At 37.1% G+C, this 22,796-nt stretch overlaps 1 protein-coding gene across 1 annotated transcript in view; it reads right to left on the bottom strand.

The window, feature by feature from the left end:
* PKHD1 (polycystic kidney and hepatic disease 1 (autosomal recessive)) overlaps positions 1–22,796 on the bottom strand; it is a 401,857-nt gene that overhangs the window by 14,846 nt on the left and 364,215 nt on the right. The window contains exons 61-65 of the mRNA XM_004674033.1: positions 19,223–19,355; positions 18,205–18,292; positions 13,039–13,146; positions 5,772–5,930; positions 2,544–2,666 (exon numbers count right to left, since the gene is read on the bottom strand). Of these exons, the coding sequence (XP_004674090.1) occupies positions 2,544–2,666; positions 5,772–5,930; positions 13,039–13,146; positions 18,205–18,292; positions 19,223–19,355 (611 nt within the window). The remainder of the gene's footprint in view (positions 1–2,543; positions 2,667–5,771; positions 5,931–13,038; positions 13,147–18,204; positions 18,293–19,222; positions 19,356–22,796) is intronic.

Here is a 22,796-nt window from a genome sequence, read left to right on the forward strand (position 1 = left end):
TGTCCTGATCATCCACATACACTGACTTCTATGAACATCTGTGTACAATGAATATATTCAGTATTCCTGGGACTAAAGAGCAAAACACTCCTCTTCGTTGATGTGGGAGGTATTTGGGAAGACTACGAAGAAACAAAAGGTTCATTACACCTGGTATGTAAAAGTGAGGAGGTTTTAAAAGATGAAGAAAATAATCCAATTGCAAAACACTTGAAACAAGTGGGTGAAGGCAGCAGACAAGTCCTAAATGTGTGAGGTAGTGTGGTGTCATCAGGGTGTGGGAAGGTGAAGTCCAAAATAAGGCTTCAGACAGGATGGAGAATTCTCCAGGTCTTGGAGAATTTTGAGTATTAACTAACGACAAGAAAAAACAATACTAGATAACAACGATGCACCACATTAGTAGTGATATTTACTCAACCTACACAACAAACTCAAAGGATGAGCAGTATGTTTATGGCAGTTTTCCTCATGAAAAACTGATGAGCACAGAAAACATCCTGGACTTTGTTGAAACCACAAAGTAAGTCAACAAGGGAGTCAAGATTAAGCACAGCTGTTGAAACCCATGCTCCTTACTGTTGCATGTACTGTCTCTCCAACTGACAAAGGGATTCATTAAGTTTTCTGAGTAGTAGAATAACATGAGCAGGTAGGTATTTTAAAAACTGGCTCAGAGAGCTCGATATGTCAAAAACCTGGTAACAGTAAAATATGCTGGATATATGTTTTATTTCCTTCTTCCCCTGGCAAGCCTCTCTAAATAATTTCCTGCATCTATAAAATTTTTGGTAAGAGCCATAATATGGTGGGCTTCTAGTATGAATCTACTGGATAGTAGAAATTCTCAGCTCTCTCAGCTAAATAGTGCTTAGTAAATACAAAAGGGCTTATAAAAGAGAAAGCAAATCCTGAAAGTTTAAAAATACAGAGGAAAACTAAAATGCCTTGGAAATCATGAAATCAAATCAAATTTATTTAAAGTAGCAATAATTAGGCATTATGGACCTGGTCATAATTTCCAAAGAAAAGCAGGAGATGCCTCATTACTTGCCTTGGAAATGATGCTCTTAAGATTTGGACAAAGCTTAGAAGATAAGGAAACAAATTCACTGCCATCCCCAGGGGAGGTTTCAGATAACAAATCTCTTTCTATTTTTAACTTGGATGGCCTAATAAAATGGCCTCTTTGATACTCCCATCTCTCCCATCTAAATGCTTCCTCAGGAGCCCTATCCCTTGTCTCATCCCTGATAATTTATTAATAAGCTACCACATAAAAAATGTTCCTTAATAAAACACCCAGGCATTGCAGACTGCTTAATGCAGTTAATTTAAGCAGGGCAACTGAGATTCATGTAGATGGCCATATTAGATTAGGGGAAGTTAGCATCGCTCCTGCTGTTTGCTGAAGAATGCAGTCAATAGGCTGCTCTTCACAGAGCTTGTTCAGTTGACCATTATCAAACACTTGTCCTGCATTTGTACACAATAACCTGGGCAAGAAACTTCTAGAAACCAAAATTAAATGGTTTTAGGTAGAATCTAGGCATCCCTTTCCTCTTTTCTTGTCTTCTCAACCTCACTCATTTATACGCCTGGTGTATGTTTGACAAATTTGTTGGGAATTAAAAATAATAATAAATTTATTTTCTCCAAGGGAAAATAGCACAAGCAGCTATATAAACAGACACACACACATACACTCACCAGAGTTCATTTAGCTAGTTGGAGGAAAAATGAACCTAGGCTACTATTTTTGATTAAACATGTCCTCAGGAACTGTAAGTTTTATAATCCTTTCAAGCAGAAAAATATCATGATAATTGGCTGCTACTTTAAAACAATAAGAATAATCTTCTCTTGGAAACATGTTTCAAAATATTTCAGAGCCATGGAATTCAAATCAATAGTCTGTACACACTACATCCACATTTGGCAAATCGATGCTATTTTTTGTGTCCGGAGACAGACAAGGACAAAGCGCTGGTCTGAGGCAAATGTTTGTCTTTTCTTTTCTTGACACTGATTCTAGTAGAGATTTAGCAGCATAACAAGTGAAATTATCAGGCATGCAAATAACACCTTTTGTTAAAAGTATAACTAAAGAAAGTATAGCCCTAACCAAAATGACTCATTTCTTGAGGGTTCCATATTCAATCTAATTGCAGAGTTAGTAGGCAATGACACTCTCTATCCCAAATTCAATAAAGTTGCCAAACTGGCAGCTTTGCAATAGCTAAGGGAAAGATTATATGCTTATTCCCTGTTGCAATTTTTTCTTTTTTTATGTAATGAATTCAAACTTTAAATGATCTACTAAGAAAAAAAATACATAAATATCAATTGGAATAATTGATTAATAGCAGAAGAAATTGGGTAGACTTCTGTATTCCTATACTAGGGTATAATTTCCTTGTGAAGAAACATAGACCAAAGAGGAGGTTATAAAATTGATTTAGATACCAAGAACCAATTAGGGAGGCTGTAGTTCACCCACAATATGTCCCTGTGTTGGGAACTGTCCCCATTGTTCAAGTTACCTTCTGTCATCATGCTCTCTTCTTTTTCAGATTCTACTTGTGATGCCTGAAGCTTGGATGAGACATGGAAGTGATTCTTTGGATCGTGAGTCTGGGATTCAGTAATCTCTTCATTTTTTATTCCTGTGTTAATGAAAAAAAGTGGTGAATGTTTTTGACATTTAATTTGGAAATAATTATAGGGTCACAGGAAGTTGTACAGGGAGGACTCATGTACCTCTCTCTAGTCCCCTCCACTGTGAACTCACAGAATTGTAGTATGAAATCAAGACCAGGAAATTGACATGGCTACACAGATGTGTGCTTTTCAATGGCTATATCTTCAGTCTACTCATGACTGAAAAAATACTCTTTTATGCATATGTTCATTAAATGTATTATTCAAAAATCTGTTAATATTCTCAATACCAGGTACTGCTCCAAGCACTGAAAAGACAATGGGGAGTAAGAAATACCTGGTCCTTCCCCTCAACAGTGCTGTTATTCTAATCTGAGTGCAAAGGATAAACAAAATTTTGTATATTGTCAGATAATGCCAAGATTGGTACTTGGTGACTTTCTCAAGGAAAAACAATTTGTGATTGATTTTTGAAATGAACTACTTTTATGAAACACTACTATTATCTTGAAAGAATGATTGAAAGATAAATTGTGATTATACATATTCAGTTATTTGACAGCTTTATTTTTAAGTAAATGAAGTAAGTATAACTTGAAGGAAAACATTAACAGAATTTGTTGCCAGTAATAAAATTCAAGTTTTCTTAGGAATTAGAATTTTGGTAAACTGGTTTCAGCTACTATGAGCTTCAAAGATTTGTAATTCTTAAAAACCTATGTTATTATTAGCAAGTATGATTTTTCTTTTTAATGGTAGATTAAGTATGTCAACATGTAGATAGCGTAACTCAGGCAAACAATATTTTTCCAAGAGGTCAAAGGATTTTTTTTTAATCAAACGTGGCAAATAAATAGTATAAGATCTACTAATGGATTTTCATGTAAAAAATGCAGGAAGTATACTGACATTTACTTTGAGTAACTATAGCTTGGATGCAATATCAAAGAGGAATAGCCACAGTTGTCTGTAATGGCTATCAGAAATACTCATCCCTTTTGTACTCACTTTTCTTCACAATCTCAACCAAAACAATACATTGCAGTAGGCAGAGCTAGTGAGAAACCAGCTGAATAGTCTTATGGCACACACTAAAAAGAACTGTAAAAAATACAATTCTTTTGAAAAAGGGTTTAAATTTTAAAATGTGTCAAAAATGTCAATATATAATGATGTGATGTTATTTTGTTTAAGATTTGTGCTTACAGAACTGGGGTACAGGCCAGAGGTGAAGCGGTTATAAGAAGATTCACCAGAGACAGGCAGATCCACCAAGTACACTGCTGAGGGGAGCAGCAGGGGGGGAGAGGGTCAGGAGAGGTCTGCAGCGCCATGTGGAACACCTCCGGGGTGGGTGGGTTCGAACTCATGCTGAAGTGGCTTTAGCTTTCGTGCTGTGCTTTAACCAGCTGAGCCACCAGGGAGGGCCCAATGTATTGTTATTTTAAATAAACAAGTTTACATTTTCTTTTTTAATTTCTATTTCAGAAATATTGGTAGACTGGACACACTGACAAAAGACCTGTGCAGTTTTTAATAATTATTGGGAGTGTAACAAAACCTCAAGACCAAAATTTTGTCAAGTCCTGACCATACAACTGAATTGAGAGGATCCAGTTCTATGAATAAGATGAGTAGCAATTTTATTATGATCATTTTAGAAATTTGAGGAATACATAAAGATATGAATAAGCAAATGCAAATTTCTCAAGCAGAGAGACTTTTGTAAAGTTTTTACTTTTCCATTTTTCTCTATAGTTTTTTTTTTTTAAAGGCAGTTAGGAGTTGGTTTCCAGTCAGGACAATATGGAAACTTAATATAGGAATCCATGCCAATAGAAGTCAAAAGGTTGCAAGAGCAACATGAGGATCCTGAGGTAACTGATAATATTAGTAACTGCAGAAAGAAGATCGCTTTAGAACTGGGGAATTACAAGGAAAGAGACGGGGTAAGCAGAGCTTCATGGTGGTCCCTGCATGGCTGGTAACTTTAGCTATAAAATGCAGAATCAAAATAAATCACCTAATTCACAGAATCACAAGAGAGTAAAAACTATAGAAATTCTTTGCTTTCAAACCAGAAAGTACCACACACACACGGAGATAGAATTATAGGTTCAAAACCTGCGATTCAACAAATCACAGGCTATACCCAGGTCTAGATCACATTTTTTAAGAAAGATCAGGAGCCCCTGAGTTTCCTGTAGTTTGTCCAACCAAATCAGAAGGGTATCATGCTAAAACTTACTTCATGAGGAAGAGTGAGCATATATTAAACTTCCCTTCCCACCGGTCTTTCAGAATCTCCTAGAAAAGGCAGCAGGCTTCTTCCTCTCTCCTTTATCCTGACATACCCTTTATCTTCCCCACTCTGCCCATGTTCTACTCAGTCTCATAAGCAGAGTACTAACTAGAGACCTATTTGGTCTCCTAGCATCTCCTAGTAGCATTAAGTATCAGTTGATAGAGGATGGGGCATGAGTAGAGTAAGAGTTTTGTCATTGCCTGCTCTGCTTCCTTCTCTTCCTACTAAGAATAGAATAGAGTGATAGAAGCTCCTTTTAGGGATATTCTCTAAATTTCCAAGTAACTAAGAAAAATATGGAAGTGCACAATTTTATGCTGCTATAGAAAAGAAAACAAGCACACACTTCCCTTCTAGTGGGGAGAAGGCAGTTTCTCCTAATGCTTCAACTCATTTGGAGGGTCCCATGGGTAGTGAAGTAGAGTGTTTCAGAGAATAAGACCTGAAGGGAATCCAGCTGTGACCTTGGGCAAGATAACTGGTCCACCTATGTCTTATGTTCTACATCCCTGAAAAGACATACTATTTGTACTTACTTCATAAGGTTGTTGTGAGGTTTATGCATCTAAAATACTTAGAACTTGATTCATAGTAAGTATTCAACATATTTGAGCTTTCATGCTTACTGCTATTATTGTTTTGGGTAACAACATCTTCATCTCTATTTTATGAGCTAAATAATGTGGCTCTATGTGGTTCAGTGGGTTGTGGAGGCTCATACAAAACTCTTTATTAGGTAGAAAATTATTCATTTATACTTTACACATGATGGCATTTTTTCAATTCTAAAAATGAGTCTCCATACTTCCACTTTTGCTTCTCTTTAACCAACAGCACACCAGACAGCACAGCGCCAGCCACGAGACCACTGAGCTCAAGGATGCAGCCAGGATGAGAGTTGATGGCTCCATCTTCATTATAGGTGAGACAGCAAATGACCTGGATCGAGCTGTGAAATTGGCCCCTAGAAAAAAATTCCCAGCCATAATATGTTAATAAGATGCTCTTTTAATAAAAATATATGTGGAAAGATAACCTTATAACAGTACCTCACATACAGTTGGTTCAATAAACATTATTGAATTTACATGGTAAAATAAATGAATAAATAATAATTCCAACACTTACACTTCTGAAGAATGGCAAGGTTTGAACAAGAACAGAGAATTGTTCTCTCCCATTATGTTCATTATTGATGCAAAATTCATTTCAGGTCTCACCTGTTAGCCTCAGACCTACCTTCTCCACTGATGCACACTGTAGCTTCATGCTATTTTTCTAATTAGAGGAGAAATGCTCTGAGCTCTAGAATGCATGGAACTACTTGCCCTGACATTTGTATCCTACCTAAAATATAGTATGTAAAAATATGGTATGTAGAAACAGGAGCACAGGCATCTCACTTCAGAATCAGGAGAATTTTGCCACTAGGTAAGTTAGGAGTAGAACAGTGGTTTATGGGTAATGGGGCAACATGGGCATTTTCTGTATATAGAGTACAACTTTCTAATTCATCTCAAATGTTACCCTTTTTGTAAGTTGATAAATTTAGTTTTTACTCCATTATGATTTTTTAATTTTTTAAATATATTCATTATATCTTTCTTCATTTTTGTGCAATGATGGTTTTCATTATGACTTTTGAATCAAGACATAAAAGCCTCAGACTAAACAAAACTTGCTTATATACACAAATACCTACACACAATTTTTCATAGTGACTCGATGTTATCATCACAAATCCTGAAACAAATGCTCTTCAAAGGGGAATGAATAATCAACTGTGGCTTATTCAGACAATGGAGTATTTCTCACTCAGGAAGAAAAAGGAAAGAGAAAAAAATGGAAAGGAGAAAAGGAGGGGGGTGGTTAGAGAAAGAAGGAGGGAGGCAGAGAGAAACTGTGATGAACATCAACAGCATTATGCTTTCTTCATTGGGAGGATGGTTTCATGGGATTAAACATTCAACAAAACATGATACTACATATCAAAGATGAATAGCTTATCTATGTCCATTGCACCTTGTATAAAAATGAAATGTTGGCCCTCCCTGGTGGCGCAGCGGGTTAAAGCACTGCACTGAGAAGCTAAAGCCACTTCTGTATGAGTTCGACCCCCGCCTGCCCCTGGAGGTGACCACATGGCGTGGCAGACCTCTCCTGACCCACCCGCTGCTCCCCTCAGCAGTGTACTTCGTCGATCTGCCTGTTCTGCTGCCCACTCTGTCTCTGGTGAAGCCTCTCACCGACCCTGAGCCTCTGGCCTGTACCCCAGTTCTGTATGTACAAATAAATAAATCTTTAAAAAAAAAATGAAATGTTACAAAAAAAAACATGCCTATGAAAATTAATTCTTGTCAGCATTTTGCTCATCAAAGCAAACCAATCCCAACTCTCTGTTTTTATCAGGATAACTTGGGGTCGGGGGGGGACAACTTGTTTTCTCTACTAAGGAAACACTATGTTTTTCCTGATTGTGCATTCCTTGTGCTGAACTTTACAATTGAATTGGAAGTCATAGTCAGATCTTCAGTCTTTTCACTTCTGCATGACTTGGTCCCAAAGCTACTATAACAAAATTAGCTACAATTGGTTCTGTGTGTACATCTTATACATGATGCATATTTGACTTATTTGTTATCAATTCGTTGCTTTTTAAGGGCATATGGATAAGCTAAATCTAGCCCAGAGAGAGAGGAATGGATTTTACCGGGGACTTACAAAAGTAAAAACAAAATCCTTCTTTCTTTTATCTATTTTCCAGTAATTTCTCAGAGATTGTTTACTTTGCTAAGTGGATAAGTCACTCTTCTAATTCAGAAGATATTTCCAATTTCAAAAATAAATAAGGTATACATTCAAATATTTTTAATACAAGTGAGGACGTGATATATGATCCTAGAATAATGCAAATCTATTGCATTGGGAGGTTATTTTCCACTGATGTGATTCAGGAAAACATCCCAGAACAAAGAACATTTGAAGCAAATAAAGATAGAAAGAAGAAATGAACAACTGCTGTTTAGGAAATTAATACTGGCAAATATGGATAACTAAAGCTGAAAATTTTGGTGGGTTTTCTTTGTGATTCATAAGACCCTTGACTATATTTAGATGGCAATGAGATGTCAAGAAGGGAAATTCTGAGTTGTGAAGTGGCACATGGGATATACAAGGTCAGGCTATAGCACAGATAGTGACAGGCTGCAGGGAGTTCATAAGACTGGAGCAAAAATGTGGGTCTAAGGGTGGAGACCACCAGCTTTCAAATATTTTTAGCAGAAGAACATTTATTTTAAATGCAATCATGCCCATAATCTAATATGCTCATTTATTCATAAATAAATATTTGTATGTGCCTTAAATGTGCCAGAATTTTCTCACCCTGAGGATATAATGCTGAACTATGCAGAATTCATGTCCCTTTTGGAAAGTAGCTTCTAGTGGGGGACAGAACTCACAGGCAAGTAAAGAGGAGAAAATGCTGATGCCAGGGATAAGTGTATAAAGAAGACCACAGTGAGGATGGAAGACTGAGAAAAGACTGGGCATGGGGCAAGCTTGAAGAAGGTAATGTAGAGTGAGTGAGCCAGGAATGGCCTCATTGAAGATATGAAAATTGAGAAGAAACATGGGTGAACTGGCAAATGACCAATGCGAATTTCTGGAGGAAGACTGTTCCAGGCGGCCCTCCCTTGTGGCGCAGCAGGTTAAAGCACAGCACTAAGAAGCTAAAGTCACTTCCGCATGAGTTCGATCCCTGCCTGCCCTGGAGGTGACCACATGGTTCGGCAGACCTCTCCTGACCCTCCCGCTGCTCCCCTCAGCAGTGTACTTCATCAATCTGCCTGTTCTGCTGCCCACTCTGTCTCTGGTGAAGCCTCTCACCGCCCCTGAGCTTCTGGCCTATACCCCAGATAAATAAATCTAAAAAAAAAAAAAAGATTGTTCCAGGCAAGGAAATGGTAAGTGCAATTGAGTTTTACTGGATTAGAGGGCAGAAGTTTTGCTGGTTTCTATAACCCCTTCTCAACCCAGCAGCCTCTCAGAACTCTCAAGAGCAACAAGTCTATGAGGAATGGTTAGATAAACCACATCCTCACACATGGTGATAAGAGCACATGGGGAAAGGCTGGGTGGGAAGGCAACAGTCTGCACAGCAGACACCCTTACCATTGGCAGGACCAGGCAGGTCAGAATAAACAAATGAACTAGATTAGTCAACACACTGAAAGACTCAAAAGGATTCATACACATTTGCCTGGGCCAATCTAAGTTCTCAATTCCTAATTTCTAGAAGGAATAATGAAAGAATCATGGGATATATTCTTCTTAAGCACAGGAGGATGTCCTCTTCCTGCCACAGTATGTGTCTGTCCCTCTAAGGGAGAAGAAGGAAAATGATGGTAATTATTGTAGGTCCCCTGCTTGACTCATGGGTGAATGAAATGAAAACAACATGAATCAACACTTGCTGTATCTACTATTTGGAAACATATTTCAAATAGCAAATTTCATTGATGACCTATCAATGAATGAGGACTGCTTTCTCAAGTGATCCTTGTAGTAGAAATCAATGTTGTTGGAAACATGGAGTTTGTGAGTGACAGGATAGCAACAAAAGGTCACAGAAATACAGGACCTTTTATGTTCTTTTTATTTTTCATCTGTTCTTTTCTAATTTAAACTTCTGTATATATCACTCTGACACAGCCTCACTTCACAGATTTGGTTGTGGAAATTATGAATATAACTGAAGGGGCAGTGCAAAAGCAAACTTTTTGAGCTTATCTTTCAGTCTGCTTGATATGTTATAGATAGAAACCTAAAATAAGTAATAATCTACTCACTATGAATAGTAGGCCAGTTCAAAATCATAAATCATAAAAGAAATGTTCTACCTATACCACATTTGATATTTGCTTGTATAACTTATTACTTAAAATAACCTGAAATATTTGGTTAATCTTAGTTGATCCCTGAGGAAATTCAAATACAAAAGTCCTTTATTTTTTATTATATATATATTTTTTTACACCATTCTTCATTTTTATATAATGTATACTTTATAATCTTAGGTATAATACCTGTGAAATTCCCACCACCAATTCATCTGTGCACCATTACCATAGTCCCTTGTGTTCTTCCCACCCAATTTTGATCCTACTACCTACTCCTCCCCTGCACAGTGTCTCTGGTTTATAGTTGCCTGTTGATTTTGGTTTTACTTTATTATAATAATTGTTTTTCCTGATCCCTTATTTGATTCTCCTACATTCCTCCTATAAGTGAAACTACTTGATTTTTCTTTTTCTTTCTGGCTTATTTCATTGAGCATGATCCCTTCTCTCTAGCTCCATCCATGTTTCTTTGAATAGCATAAGTTTATCTTTTTTGATTGATGAGTAGTACCCCATTGGGCATATATACCACATCTTCTTGATCTAGGCATATATTTTTAGGCATTTGGTTTGTTTCTATAGCTTACCTATTATAAATAGTGCTATAATAAACAAAGGGGTGAAGGTATCCCTTTGAATTAGTGTTTTCGTATCCTTTGGGTAGATACCTAGGAGTGGAATTGCTGGATCATATGGAAGCAGCTTTTTTTTTTAGCAGTTTGAAGAAACTCCACACAACATTCCATAGTGGTTGGACCAGTTTGCATTCCCAACAGCAGTATAGAGGAGTTCCTTTTTCTCCACATTCTCACCAACATTTGTTGTTTCCTGTTTTTTAATAATGGCCATTCTCACTAGTATAAAATGGTATCTCATTGTAGTTTTGATTTCATTTCCCTGATTACAGTGATGTTGAACATTTTTTTCATATGCCTGTTGGCCATTTGCATTTCCTTTTTGGAGAAGTGTCTTTTTAGCTCTTCTGCCCCATTTTTGACTGGGTTGTTTACTTTGTTTTTGTTGAGTTTCACATGCTCTTTATAGATCTTTGTGATTAGTCCTTTATCATTAGTATTATTTGTGAAAATTTCTCCCAATCTTTGTCTTGGTCAGTGTTTCTTTTGCTGTACAGAAACTCACAAAGATCTTTTAAATACCCAAAAAATCTAAGATAAAATATCTGGGTTACATCTGCATGTGTTACTCTTTAAACATATTCATTTAAAAATGTAAGTCAAGGCAATCTGCTTGGGATTCCCATGGTCAATGACACTGAACATGTTTCTCCATGAACCTGTGCTCACGTTAGGACACGTTTTTGACTAGTGAAAGAATCTGCTCTGTAAAGTTAATGCTTAACAATATTAGCTGTCTTCCCTTTTTGAAGAAAAATGATCCAAAACATGGCATTAAGGAAAACAACAATAGACCCTATGCTGAAGCATTTTTCAACAGGTCCATGTCTTAATTGGTTAATATTAATTAGCGCTCAGTCTTGTTAGTTTGTGAAATATTAGTAAGATGCAAATGATTTTTGTCTAAGATATAACCTCAAAGGTTCTGGTTCTATTACCCAATTTTGCAAATTTATCTTAGCAGCTCTTTCCTGACTACATGATCCATATTCCTCAAATGCCTTTGAAAACTGCTTTGCCAATCTTCTGATTCCTTATGAATAAGTAACATTTGACAAATGTTTATATATTTTCATGAGAATCATACTTTTAAAGATTTTTGAAATATTTGCTACCACAATTTGAATTTAAGTCTCATGTGGAAGAATGAGTGTCTGACCATAACTAAGCATGGGTTCTTGAGGCTCACAAACTCACATAAGAGCACTGAACTTCTTTACTATTTTCACTGTAAGAGATTGAAATTCAATAGTGATTGTTAAATGTGCTTTATCAGACTTTGCATTATCATGCCTGTGCATGAATTGTTTTTCACAGATGCACGTCTTAACTATTAAACTAAGTTTCCTGACTAAAATTAACAATTGATTATAAAGTGTTAATATAGTAGGATGTTCAAATGCAATGTCAATATTTTAAAAATCCTTTTAAATCCTCTCTTAGGTAAGTAGAGCTATTCCTTTGGTGAACCACAATAGTAGACGCAACATTTAAACCTGCTTTTCCAAGTGGGTATCTGAATTCAGTACTTTAGTTTTTTTATATGATTGTTCATATTTGTGCAGCATTTGCTTTCTCCTTACAAGTGCAATCCTCATAAATTCCTACCACTTAGTCACCTTTAAAAAGAGGCCAAAATTGACCCTCCCTTGTGGCACAACAGGTGCAGCATTACTAGCTACCCACAGCCACTTCAGTGCCAGTTTGATCCCAGGCCCCGGAGCTGACCCACATGGCGAGGCAGACCTCTCCTGTCCCACCTTCTGCTCCCCTCAGCAGTGCACTTCTTGATCTGCCTGTTATGCTCCCCACTCTGTCTCTGGTGAATCCTCTCACTGCTCTACACCCCAGTTCTATAAGCTTAAAAAAAAAAAGTCAAAATTTCACTCAGCTCTCCCCTTCATGGAAATGGGAGAGTAGTATTTCTATGTAGGCTCGTCTGACTTCAAAATATCATCCATTACAAACTTATTGAAAAATATCACCCTCTAGTAAGCCCAATATTATCACAAATATTTCAGAACAGAGATTTAATTTTAATATTTTGCTAAGAACTGTATAACATAAGCAACTTACCCTAACTTTATATCTTTATTACTAAAGTATGGGGATTTTGAATGAATATAATCACCATTCATGCATGGGAGAGAGGGAGCAGTGGATGAGGAGGGCAGGCAGGACTAAATGATAAGATTTCATAATAACATATTATGATTCTCTCTCATAAATTACAACTTTCTCGTTAATATCCAGACAATGGTATAAATTTTTTTTGAAAAGTAAAAGGCTAAAAATGAATTATAATAACTAGAAGAAAATTTGTACTCAGATTCTTACCAGCATACTCTTGTGACTTAATTTCTGTATGTGTTCTTGCTTCTCAGACATTAATGACATAAACAAGTGATCTTTTATTTTTTATTTTTTTGCTAAACTCTGAACTTATTCATGATAGGAGCTATCATATTATTATAAGTGAGAAAGGACTATTCTTTTCCAAAAGAAACATAATAAAAACACAATGTTCTAAAATTACCTGGAGGGGAAGTGACAGTAAAAATAAAGTGCCAATTTGACCCAGGGATCAAAACTGCCAAGTTGGAGAAGCTCACATAACCATCTTGAGTTTCTGCTCGGGTACAGCCTACAAAAAAACACAAAACCAAAACATAGATGTTACCTACACAAGAGCTACTCTAAGTCTTCTCTGTAGAACAGCTATTGAACATAAAAGGAAATTTGTTTTAATTAAATAAGCTACTAAATCCCTCGGGATTTTTATAGTGAAGTCTTAAAGCCAAATAATCCAAGATAGAATAATAGTCACAACAGCTAACATATCCTGAAATCTTCTTGTACCAGACACTGTTTTATAGCCATCATTGTAAATATACTCCAATGCCCTTTTTTAGTCTGTCACTTATATTCTAGAGACTAGCAACTTGGCTCATGAAAGGTTAAATTACTTGGTGCTATTGTTAGAGTCAAATCTGTCTGATTTCAATTTTTCCCCAATACAATATATTGACTATCTTATTATTAGATATCTCTGCAATCAGGTTGTCAATTATCTTTCTGGGTGGTCAGTTTTTAGGCTGTGATTGTTCCATTCAAGAAATCTGTAGTTTATGTGGTAGCAGAGTTAGGCCAATAGATCAGGGCTACAGCAATGCTTCAAATCACTACTGTTAAAGCTACTCTGATTTAGCAACTTGGATTGCCCTAGGTTATGATTTCCTTGCATAAAATATATATTAAAAAAAAAAGAAGGAAAAAAAAGCTTATGTCTTTTAACAATAGGCCATCCATTTATAATGTGGAAGGAAGCAACTTAACTCAAGATCACATTCACATAGCATTAATTAGTCTTCTCACTCTACTACCCTCACATTACTTTGCTAATTAACAGCTGCTATATTTCATTCTGGAAATGTCACTAGGATTGGTATGGTGGACATTAGGAGAGGGATCTTCAAGCTTAAAAATTGGTTTGCGATCTCTAAGACTGAAAGGTACTATAAAGATATAATGTGCTTAGTGTTAAACATTTTTCAATTCAATTGCTTAATCCTTTTTTGGAAAACATCTTTCCTCATCAATTTTGCATAGCTAACTAAAACTTTTTTTTTGGAAACATCTTTTACTTCATCTCTTCAGAGTCCCAAAATAAATAAAATGCCCAGAAAAATGGAAATAAATAAGCCAAGACTCAAATAAATGATAGGCGCCCAAGATAAATGCAGTTTATACTCTTTAAAACCTATATGCATCAAAATTATGGTCAATAAACTCTTGCAAACAATGAACCACAGAGTACAGATGTTCAACATGAAATCGTTTGCTGCAGTTTTTCCTTTGACAAACGTCCTTATTGTTCCCATCTTTGGAGGAATACAAAGCAGCATTTAATCGAAATGTGTCCGTGGAGCACAGTGAGTCTGCCTCATAGAACAGCCGCCAAACTGCCTAATGGAAAGTGCTTTAGCTCCAAATGGGTTTGCTTTTGCGTTAAATACCAGCTTGCCTCAGAGATCTCTAAAAAGATTCCCATATATATCTATGATATTCTCAGATTTGAAGCATATGTGCCCAAAAGCTGAGGCAGTTGCTGCCAAGTACAGTACATTACTCCAGGGTTCATCATAGCCCTGAAATGGCAATTGTAAAATATACAAATGCTATTGACAGGCTCTCTGATCAAGCTGGTATAAACAACTTATCAAAGTTGGGAAGTGGTGGGGTGCTGGGCTTGAAGCAAGACTGAAATTGAACACAAGCCTACCAAGGAGGGTACCTGGGTGTGTTTCTATAGCGCATGTGGTTTCTAAAATCCCTTTACAGCCCAAATTATTCCCACAGCTCTCCTTCTCATCCCTAGAGCTACAAGCTTGCAAACTGCTACATCATCAATGCTGAGATTTGTTTTAAATATTCAGAATCAATAATTAAATATCAAGGGGGCTTAAAATCCCTTAAATAATTGTCTTTCAGTATATAAACCCACTAGATTTTGTCACTAAATTATAAACTGTCTATTACTGAAGAATATTAATTGAGATCAGAACGTGAACTTAAATTGCAGGATGGAAGATATAGACTAGATATATAAGTCTGTTCTGTTGTTGTTTTTTGTTTTGCTTTGTTTTGCTTTTTTTTTATCCAGAAAATACATGAATAGGTGAAGTAACCCATCCCAAACTGCACTGCTTCCATTTTTTTTCTGAAGTGAAGAAATACTTCATTATGGCTTCAGAGATAGTTTCCACCATATGAAATAAGATGTTTCTGTTGATAAGGGCATTCTAAAAACAAAACTACACAAGGTTTTTCCTTTCCCATTACATAACCCTTCTGAAATTAGAAGACAACCTAGTCAGTTCCTCACAGTTCCCACTGTATCTCCCAAGGAGGGCAATGACTATACTGGTCCAAATGAGTCAGCTGGTTTGAGCATGACTTGGTATTAGTAGAATACAGTAGCAAAGAGTTTTACTCCTCGTTCATTTTGCAAGATAACAATATAATTCTGAGTTAATCAGTGATGATATTCTTGAGAGAATTGAAAGAAAAATAATGAAGGACTGTGAGTGAGTGTAGAAGTGGGGTGAGGCAAACTCTGAATCTGGGTAGGGTATGGAATATGGGTAAAGGGGAAAATATGAGGGAAAGTATCTGGGTCATTGAACTATATACCTAAAAATGGCCAAATATATGGGCCCTCCCTGGTGGCGCAGCGGGTTAAAGCACTGCACTGAGAAACTAAAGCCACTTCCGCACGAGCTCGATCCCCGCCTGCCCCAGAGGTGACCACATGGCGTGGCAGACCTCTCCTGACCCGCCGGCTGCTCCCCTCAGCAGTGTACTTCATCGATCTGCCTGTTCTGCTTCCCGCTCTGTCTCTGGTGAAGCCTCTCACCCTCCGCATCTCTGACCTGTACCCCAGTTCTGTATGAATAAATAAATAAATCCTTAAAAAAAAAAAAAAGGCCAAATACTAAGTTTTATGTTCTGTATATTTTACAACAACAGTAGTTCACTGATAACAAAGAATATAGAGTGAGGGTATGAGTGAGGAGCCTGGACAGGTAGTAGAGGGGTGAGGGCTGCAGTATGACTGAAGATGTGGTTGGTGCATATGTAAGTCATGCAGTATAAATAAGGTGTTGAGTGAGTTATTGTTATAGCCACCCAAAACTCAAATGTTGAAACCTAATTTCCCATGTGATGGAATCTGGAAGTGGACTTTGGAAAGTTATTGGGTGATGGGAAAAGAGCCCTCATAGTAGGTTTAGTGTCTTTATAAAACACATCCTACCCCAATTGTGCTACATGAAGACACAGGGGTTCATCTATGAAGCAGGAAGCAGGCTCTCACTAGACACTGATCTTGCTGAAGCCTTGATTTTGGACTTCCCAGCCTCCAGAACTATGAGTTTCTGTTGTGACAAGCCACCCACTCTATGGTATTCTGTTAGTGCAGTCTAAGAGGACAAAGAGGTGTGGAATAAGGAGTAAGGTATGAAATATGTGAAAGATTTAGAGTATGGGTAATGTCTTGGATATGGTTGTGTAGACTAGAGGACAGAGGTATGTGGGTTTCATCAGTCAGGTTAGAGTAACTACTGTACATGTTACCAGAAGATGAAAAAAGGTAAAAGTTGTTAGTTTTCACACTGCTGTATTGTTTGAAGATAACTAGGTAAGTGACTTGCTGTTATATCTTATGCATTCTCTATACTTAAATACAGCAGGAGCCAAGTGGCACCAAGAATGAGTATATAGCATTATCATATGGCATCACAAGAGGCAATTTAAAACTACTTCATAATGTAGTTCTGAATCTTAATTTTCACATTGGCCAGCCATGGATAACTTCACTTAATTACTTGCCTTTCTTAATGATGCAGTTTGCTTCTGCAGATTTGTGCAGGGAATATTTTGGGATGTCCCCTTTGCTTGGGATTTTAACCCATGGAGTTTCAGACTTAACTGCTTGAACAAAGATATTAGTAAAAGGATCAAAATGAGTCAGCAATAAAATTTTTACTTTCCCAAAGTGAACAAAATATAGATGGGATGACTGAAAGTGTGGAAAATATGGGAAAGCTCCGAGAAGTTGTCTCAGTGTCTGGTCAGAGTCACACCTGCTCTTGCCCATGTTGCCTGTCTCCCTGGCTTCACTCTCTCCCTTCCCCTCTCTCAGTCATTAGTCTCCTCTGCCTTCCTTCTGCCTCTCAAACAGATTGTCCTTAACATAGTTTCTGTGAATTCTATTAGAGGTTGTTTTAAAACATGAAAACATAATACCTGAACTATTTCATAATAAAAGGTGTTTTTTAAGTTCCAAAACAAAGACCAACCAATGGCAGCACCAGGGCTATTCCTCAGAATTTTGAGTTCCTAATCTGTGACAGCCACTAGCGAGCGGGTCTCCTCATATGTTAGAATGGGCTGTATTGCAGGAGGTTTTCCTTTTTGGACAGAAAGTCAGGAATTTAGATCTAGAAAGTCCATTTTTCAAGAAAAAACAAGTTTGCTTGTTTCGTTATAGGTCAGAGCCTCAAATAGGCATACCTGGGCCTCTGAAATATATGTAATAAAATTCTTTTGGGTCAAGAAGAATCTGCTTTTAAAAATAATGCCCATTTTGACTTCCATATGTGCAAGCTCCAGGAAAAAGTAATGAAGTTAGCTATGACATTGGGATTGAAGGAAGATAAGGATGCCAGACAGAGGAGAGAGAATGAATGCTGAGGGTCGGTCTGGGCCAGGTGTTTTGCATTTGCTATCACAATTATCCTTTATAACACTGAGCAGGAGTGTTTCCATTTCTGCACAGAAAACACATTATACCTGTGAAGTGTAGTTCATGATACTGTACCAAGCCACCTTTAGTCGCACGGGAATAGCATAGACTAGAGTAAAGCTGGGATTTGAATGAGCTCTAACCAAATGTTCCATGACTTTTTCCTTATCCCACATTGAGGAATAGTATGATGAAAATGCTCCTTCATCATGCAAGGAAAGGGAATCTTTATGAAGATTCCTTTATGAAGACATTATCCCTGTAGACTGCGGGTAAAGGAGAGTTCTTCAGAATTACTGAAAATATATAAAATTACTGGCCTTTCTCTGAATTCCTCATGGCTGCAAGCATTTTCATGTACAATTGTAACAGTTCGATGAAGTAAATTACACCTACCTTTCAGCACTGAATCTGGCACCCCTTCCAGAGAAACAGAAATAGCCCAAGGTTCTAAAGGGGCCCCCAAGGACACCACTCTCTGATTCTGGAAGTAGGAAGAAAATGGAAAAGTTAGTTCTGAGAAGAATTTATTTTTTTAAGCTACTTAAAAAGGAAGAGGATGAAGACAGTATCATCTATAAAGCAATACCCGAAAAAATAAGCAAAGGAAGGAAAATTATGTTTTCTTTCTTGTGTTAAAAATATATCAAAATTAGCTTGTTAATTTTAGGTGATTAGTATAGGAAAAATTGGGGCAGGACAATGAAAGGGTGAAAGGGAAGTTAAGTTGATAGAAGAGGAGAATGACATGATGTGCTGAAGATAAAAAAGGAAAGAAAAGTTAAGGGAAACAAGCAGGAGAAGTTGAATTGGATCCAGAGCAGATCGGGTTACCAAGCATGAATCTCAGTACCAGGTCTTCTTCCCTCTGCAAGCAGGTGAAGGGATGCGTTTTTAAAGAAGGAAAGCTGATTTAATGATCACATTTCACTGTTTTTCTCTGTGCTTAAAATATAAAATAGAATCAGATGGCATGATTTAGAATGGAATTAAAATTAAGTACAGTCTCTAGTTGATGACTAACTTACCACATAGAAGAAATAATTGAAAAGAACATAAAACTGTAAAGCATGTGCAATGCCATATCCCTTCATTAGCATAGGGAAGTGCTCCTTCAGATATGGACAACCCTCTGAGAAGGCTAGATTTCAGAAAAGATATGAGAGATCCACTTCAAAAACTTGCTTGAGAAGGAAAATGATCAGCCTTATAATAATTTAACCCTGATCAAATTCTGGACAGTCATAGAGAATGCAGAAATGAAAGGAAATGATGCAAGTAGAAGTTCGAAGTGCAGCGGGTCTCACACCACAAGCACCCTGTCATTGTGTACCATGATGATGAAATCTAGAACACATTATGTACAGTGTGCTACCCAGCTCTAAAGAAAGACTGTTAGCTGTCAACAAGTTACCTGCTTATCCAGAAAAACAAGTTGTGGTTGAACTGGAAGTTCCTTCCCTACTTGTCCATCCGAAGGTTGGACTAGAACTGAAAGTGAATAGGGTCGAACATAGATCAAGTTCCCAGTTTTAAAACTTGTATTTCTGGCACATGGAAAAACAAATGGAAGACATTCATGAGATTACAAATATCACCTCAGCTGCCATTTTCCATAATAGTCTATTACTAATGAAAATATTGCATTTGCTTTTGTTTCTGGAAACTTAATAGTGCACTGTATAGTGAACATGACCTTATAACTACAAAAAAAGTATTTATTTTATAAGCTTGCTTAAGCCTCAGCAAGGATGGACTAGCTGTGTGGGGGGAGGAGAAGCACAAATTATGAACTCAGATTTTTATCATAGTTTGTCAAATGTGTCCTAAAAATCTTCAGTGAAAGAATTTATCAGATTTACTTAGAGAGCAGGCTACTTTGTTCAGTATAAAAATTTAGTAAGCCAGTTGTCCCAAAAAAAATCTTTATTTGTAGTTTACCAATTTCCATAGTATAAGTGCTCCTACCATGCCAATTCCATGGCCCCAAGATGACGTCAGTGTAGATAATTGGGAAGAGGGGCCAGAGTGAGTGCCAGCAGCGCTGTTTTACATGGACTTGCCCACTCAACCCTCACAGCAACCCTTTCATGCTGATACTCTCCATGTTGTGCTCACACTGAATAATGTCCACAACTGTGCTCTTGATAGATTAAATTATTTTAATTCAATGAAGCCCCTAGGGAGAATAATATTTACAAGTAATATAGGCTAAGCACTTACCATATACCAGGTGTTTTTCTAAGCTTTCTATATATAAATTTTTAAATAGCACTGTGAGGTCCATACTCTTATCTAAGGAAGCATGTGACCAAGATCTAGAGAAATTAACTAAAGGACTTACCTTTTATACCTCACCCTAGAAAATGAATTATTAATGACTTAGCAATAAATATATAATGATTATGTAACTCATATAATCACTCAGCAATCAAAATATATGACCAGAGCTTCAGTATTTTTGGTAACCAAGAACACTTTGCTAGAAGAACACCATACATTATCTATTGTCCATCCAACTTGTGGGGTATCACACACAGTCTTGGAATAGATTTTTAGCAGTTAAATAGAGATGTAGAAACACTATATTTATTACCCTAATATATAGCACCTCTTGAGGTCTGGTCATCAGCACAGGTCTGGGTCTAGTCTACTAAGGCTTTGATTTTAAAACACTAAAACAAAAAGAGCCTAGTTTTCCTTCAATTAAATTCATGTGAATCAATTCAACTACTTTTATTCCCCAAATATTTCCTCTTGTGAGGAAAATAGGTAAGATATTTACTTAACATAGAAGCAATATGTCAGGAAAAAGTGACAATTAGTCCTAAAAAAGAAGAAATCATGGAAGAGCAAATACCGTTAAAGTTTCTGTAGGAAGCAGTGCTCTTAAGAATCCTGAGAAATGGGTACAGGGTAGCATATGTGGTTCTGAAGACCCATTGTGGTCATCTGCCAGCTAAATCCATTTCTGTAACATCCAGTCATTAGAATTCAACTTACATTAGCCTACTCATTTATTATCTTGCTTATCTTAAATGGAAAAATCTCTTCATTTTTAAGGGAATATTTTAAATGAGATTTTAAGATCCATGCTATTCATTCTATACTTCTGTAAGTTCCAGGCTATTAGAAAAGTCTAGCATTGTCACCAGATTCTACTCCCTACCCCCATCTCATCCTTAATGTTTTCTGATGCAGGGCAGGATGCAGGCTAGCAGTGTGGGTTAAGGAAACAGAAAGACTCCATCAAAGACACTGACTTATGTACACTGATATCTAGAGACGAAGGCAGGCAAACCAACTGCCTGAATACCCGCTGAAAGGCCTATCCCTGACACACTTTAAAGTTTATTGTGAGCAAACATCTCTTATTAAATGTAAACAGCATCTCACTGGAGGTCAGAGACTTGCTGCTACAGCATATCCCAAGGTAATACCACTTTAAGCTCCACATAAACTCTTAAGCAGTTTCTATCCTAAAACCTGACCGTAGGTGGTACAGTTTTTTACGATATGTTATAATAGTGCAATAAATCTGTTAGCTTAAAATCGAATCTCCGTGGCCTTTTAGAGAAATCATCATTAAATGCAGGGTCCTGTTAATGATGCCATCGAAGTGAAATTGTTTAATCTGCTAAGGGGGTGAAAGGTCACCAAATGAATTTTTTATAATACATCAACTTGACACGCAATAGGGAAAACTGTAATAGATAAAAGCAAAGGAAAAGGGCACTGTCTTCTTCTGATAGGTCAATAGCAGCCAAGAGAGTCACTCATCCACTTTCCTTTCACGATGGGGCTCCTTTTGCATTTAATATGGACACCCAATTAATACCTCAGCACCACAGACAACCTCATTTTAGGTGACTTATAGCAATTTCTCCCCCTTCCCTGAAATGAAAGTGATCACAATACATCATAGCATTGTGCGAATTAACGTTAATTGATTCAAGTTACCAAGCAATGATGGGCCACTTATATAATCTAGGCGTTATTGGGTGCTAGAAGGGATGGAGGGAAGATTAGATTCCAGTGTCCGTTGCTGTGACGACGGGAGTCACCTGATGCCTTGTTAGACAGTTGTAAGGTTCTATTGCTGGCCCCAGTGGGGTCGTCAGTAAACTGGAGTGATGTCCAAACATCATTATATGCTGCTCCGATATTAAAGCAAAGGGATTAGCAACTTATTGCAAGCAACCTGGATTTGTCATTGTGCTGTCGTTATCCAATTTTCAACCACTAATGTGACTGTAGCCTGCAGGCAGAAGGACCTACAGCCAAACTTTAAAAAATGGGGGAGGAAAGTTCCCTCCACTATTCCCAGTTTTAACCACTATTTAACAGCTTCTGATACCCAGTCAGGTATGTGAAAGAATTCCCCCCACCCCTTCAATGATTAAATATGGGTTAAAAGAAAGATCAAGAGATACAGAAAATTCCCGATTCTGAGGTCACCACTATTCACTCCAGTTCTTGCTTTTCAGTGTGCCAGATTCTAAAGGCTTACCCTATAGCGGAAGGAATTATTTCTATTTGCATGGCAAGCAAATAAAAAATATCAATAAAAGCTGGCCCTGGGCAAGATCTGTGGTGGGGGATGAGGGTGGAGGATTAGACATACTTTTTCACTCACTTGTAAACAGGCATCTCCTCAAAGCTACTAAACAGGTTTCATGTTTTGAGTAAAATTTTAGGGTGTCGTGAGCATTTTCAATCACTTAAAAATATTTTAAAATAAAAGTCTTGATAAGATAGAATCTAAAGGAGTTTGCAAGAACTTATACATTGGAAGAAAGTAAGTTCTCTAGTCAATTCAATTTAACATGTCATTCATGTTAGTCTTCATTCTATATACAAACATTGCTGGAGGCACTGTGAGATATGCAAAGATAAATAAAATGCCATGGCCCCTGTCCTTCGGGATTGTTCTTCTATGTAGTTTGGAAGGTAGGAGGGACCTTCCTGGCTACCTTTTGGAGTTGACA

This window comes from Condylura cristata, unplaced genomic scaffold (genome assembly GCF_000260355.1).
Source record: "Condylura cristata isolate star-nosed mole 26May11 unplaced genomic scaffold, ConCri1.0 scaffold00001, whole genome shotgun sequence".
Taxonomy (NCBI): Eukaryota; Metazoa; Chordata; class Mammalia; order Eulipotyphla; family Talpidae; genus Condylura; species Condylura cristata.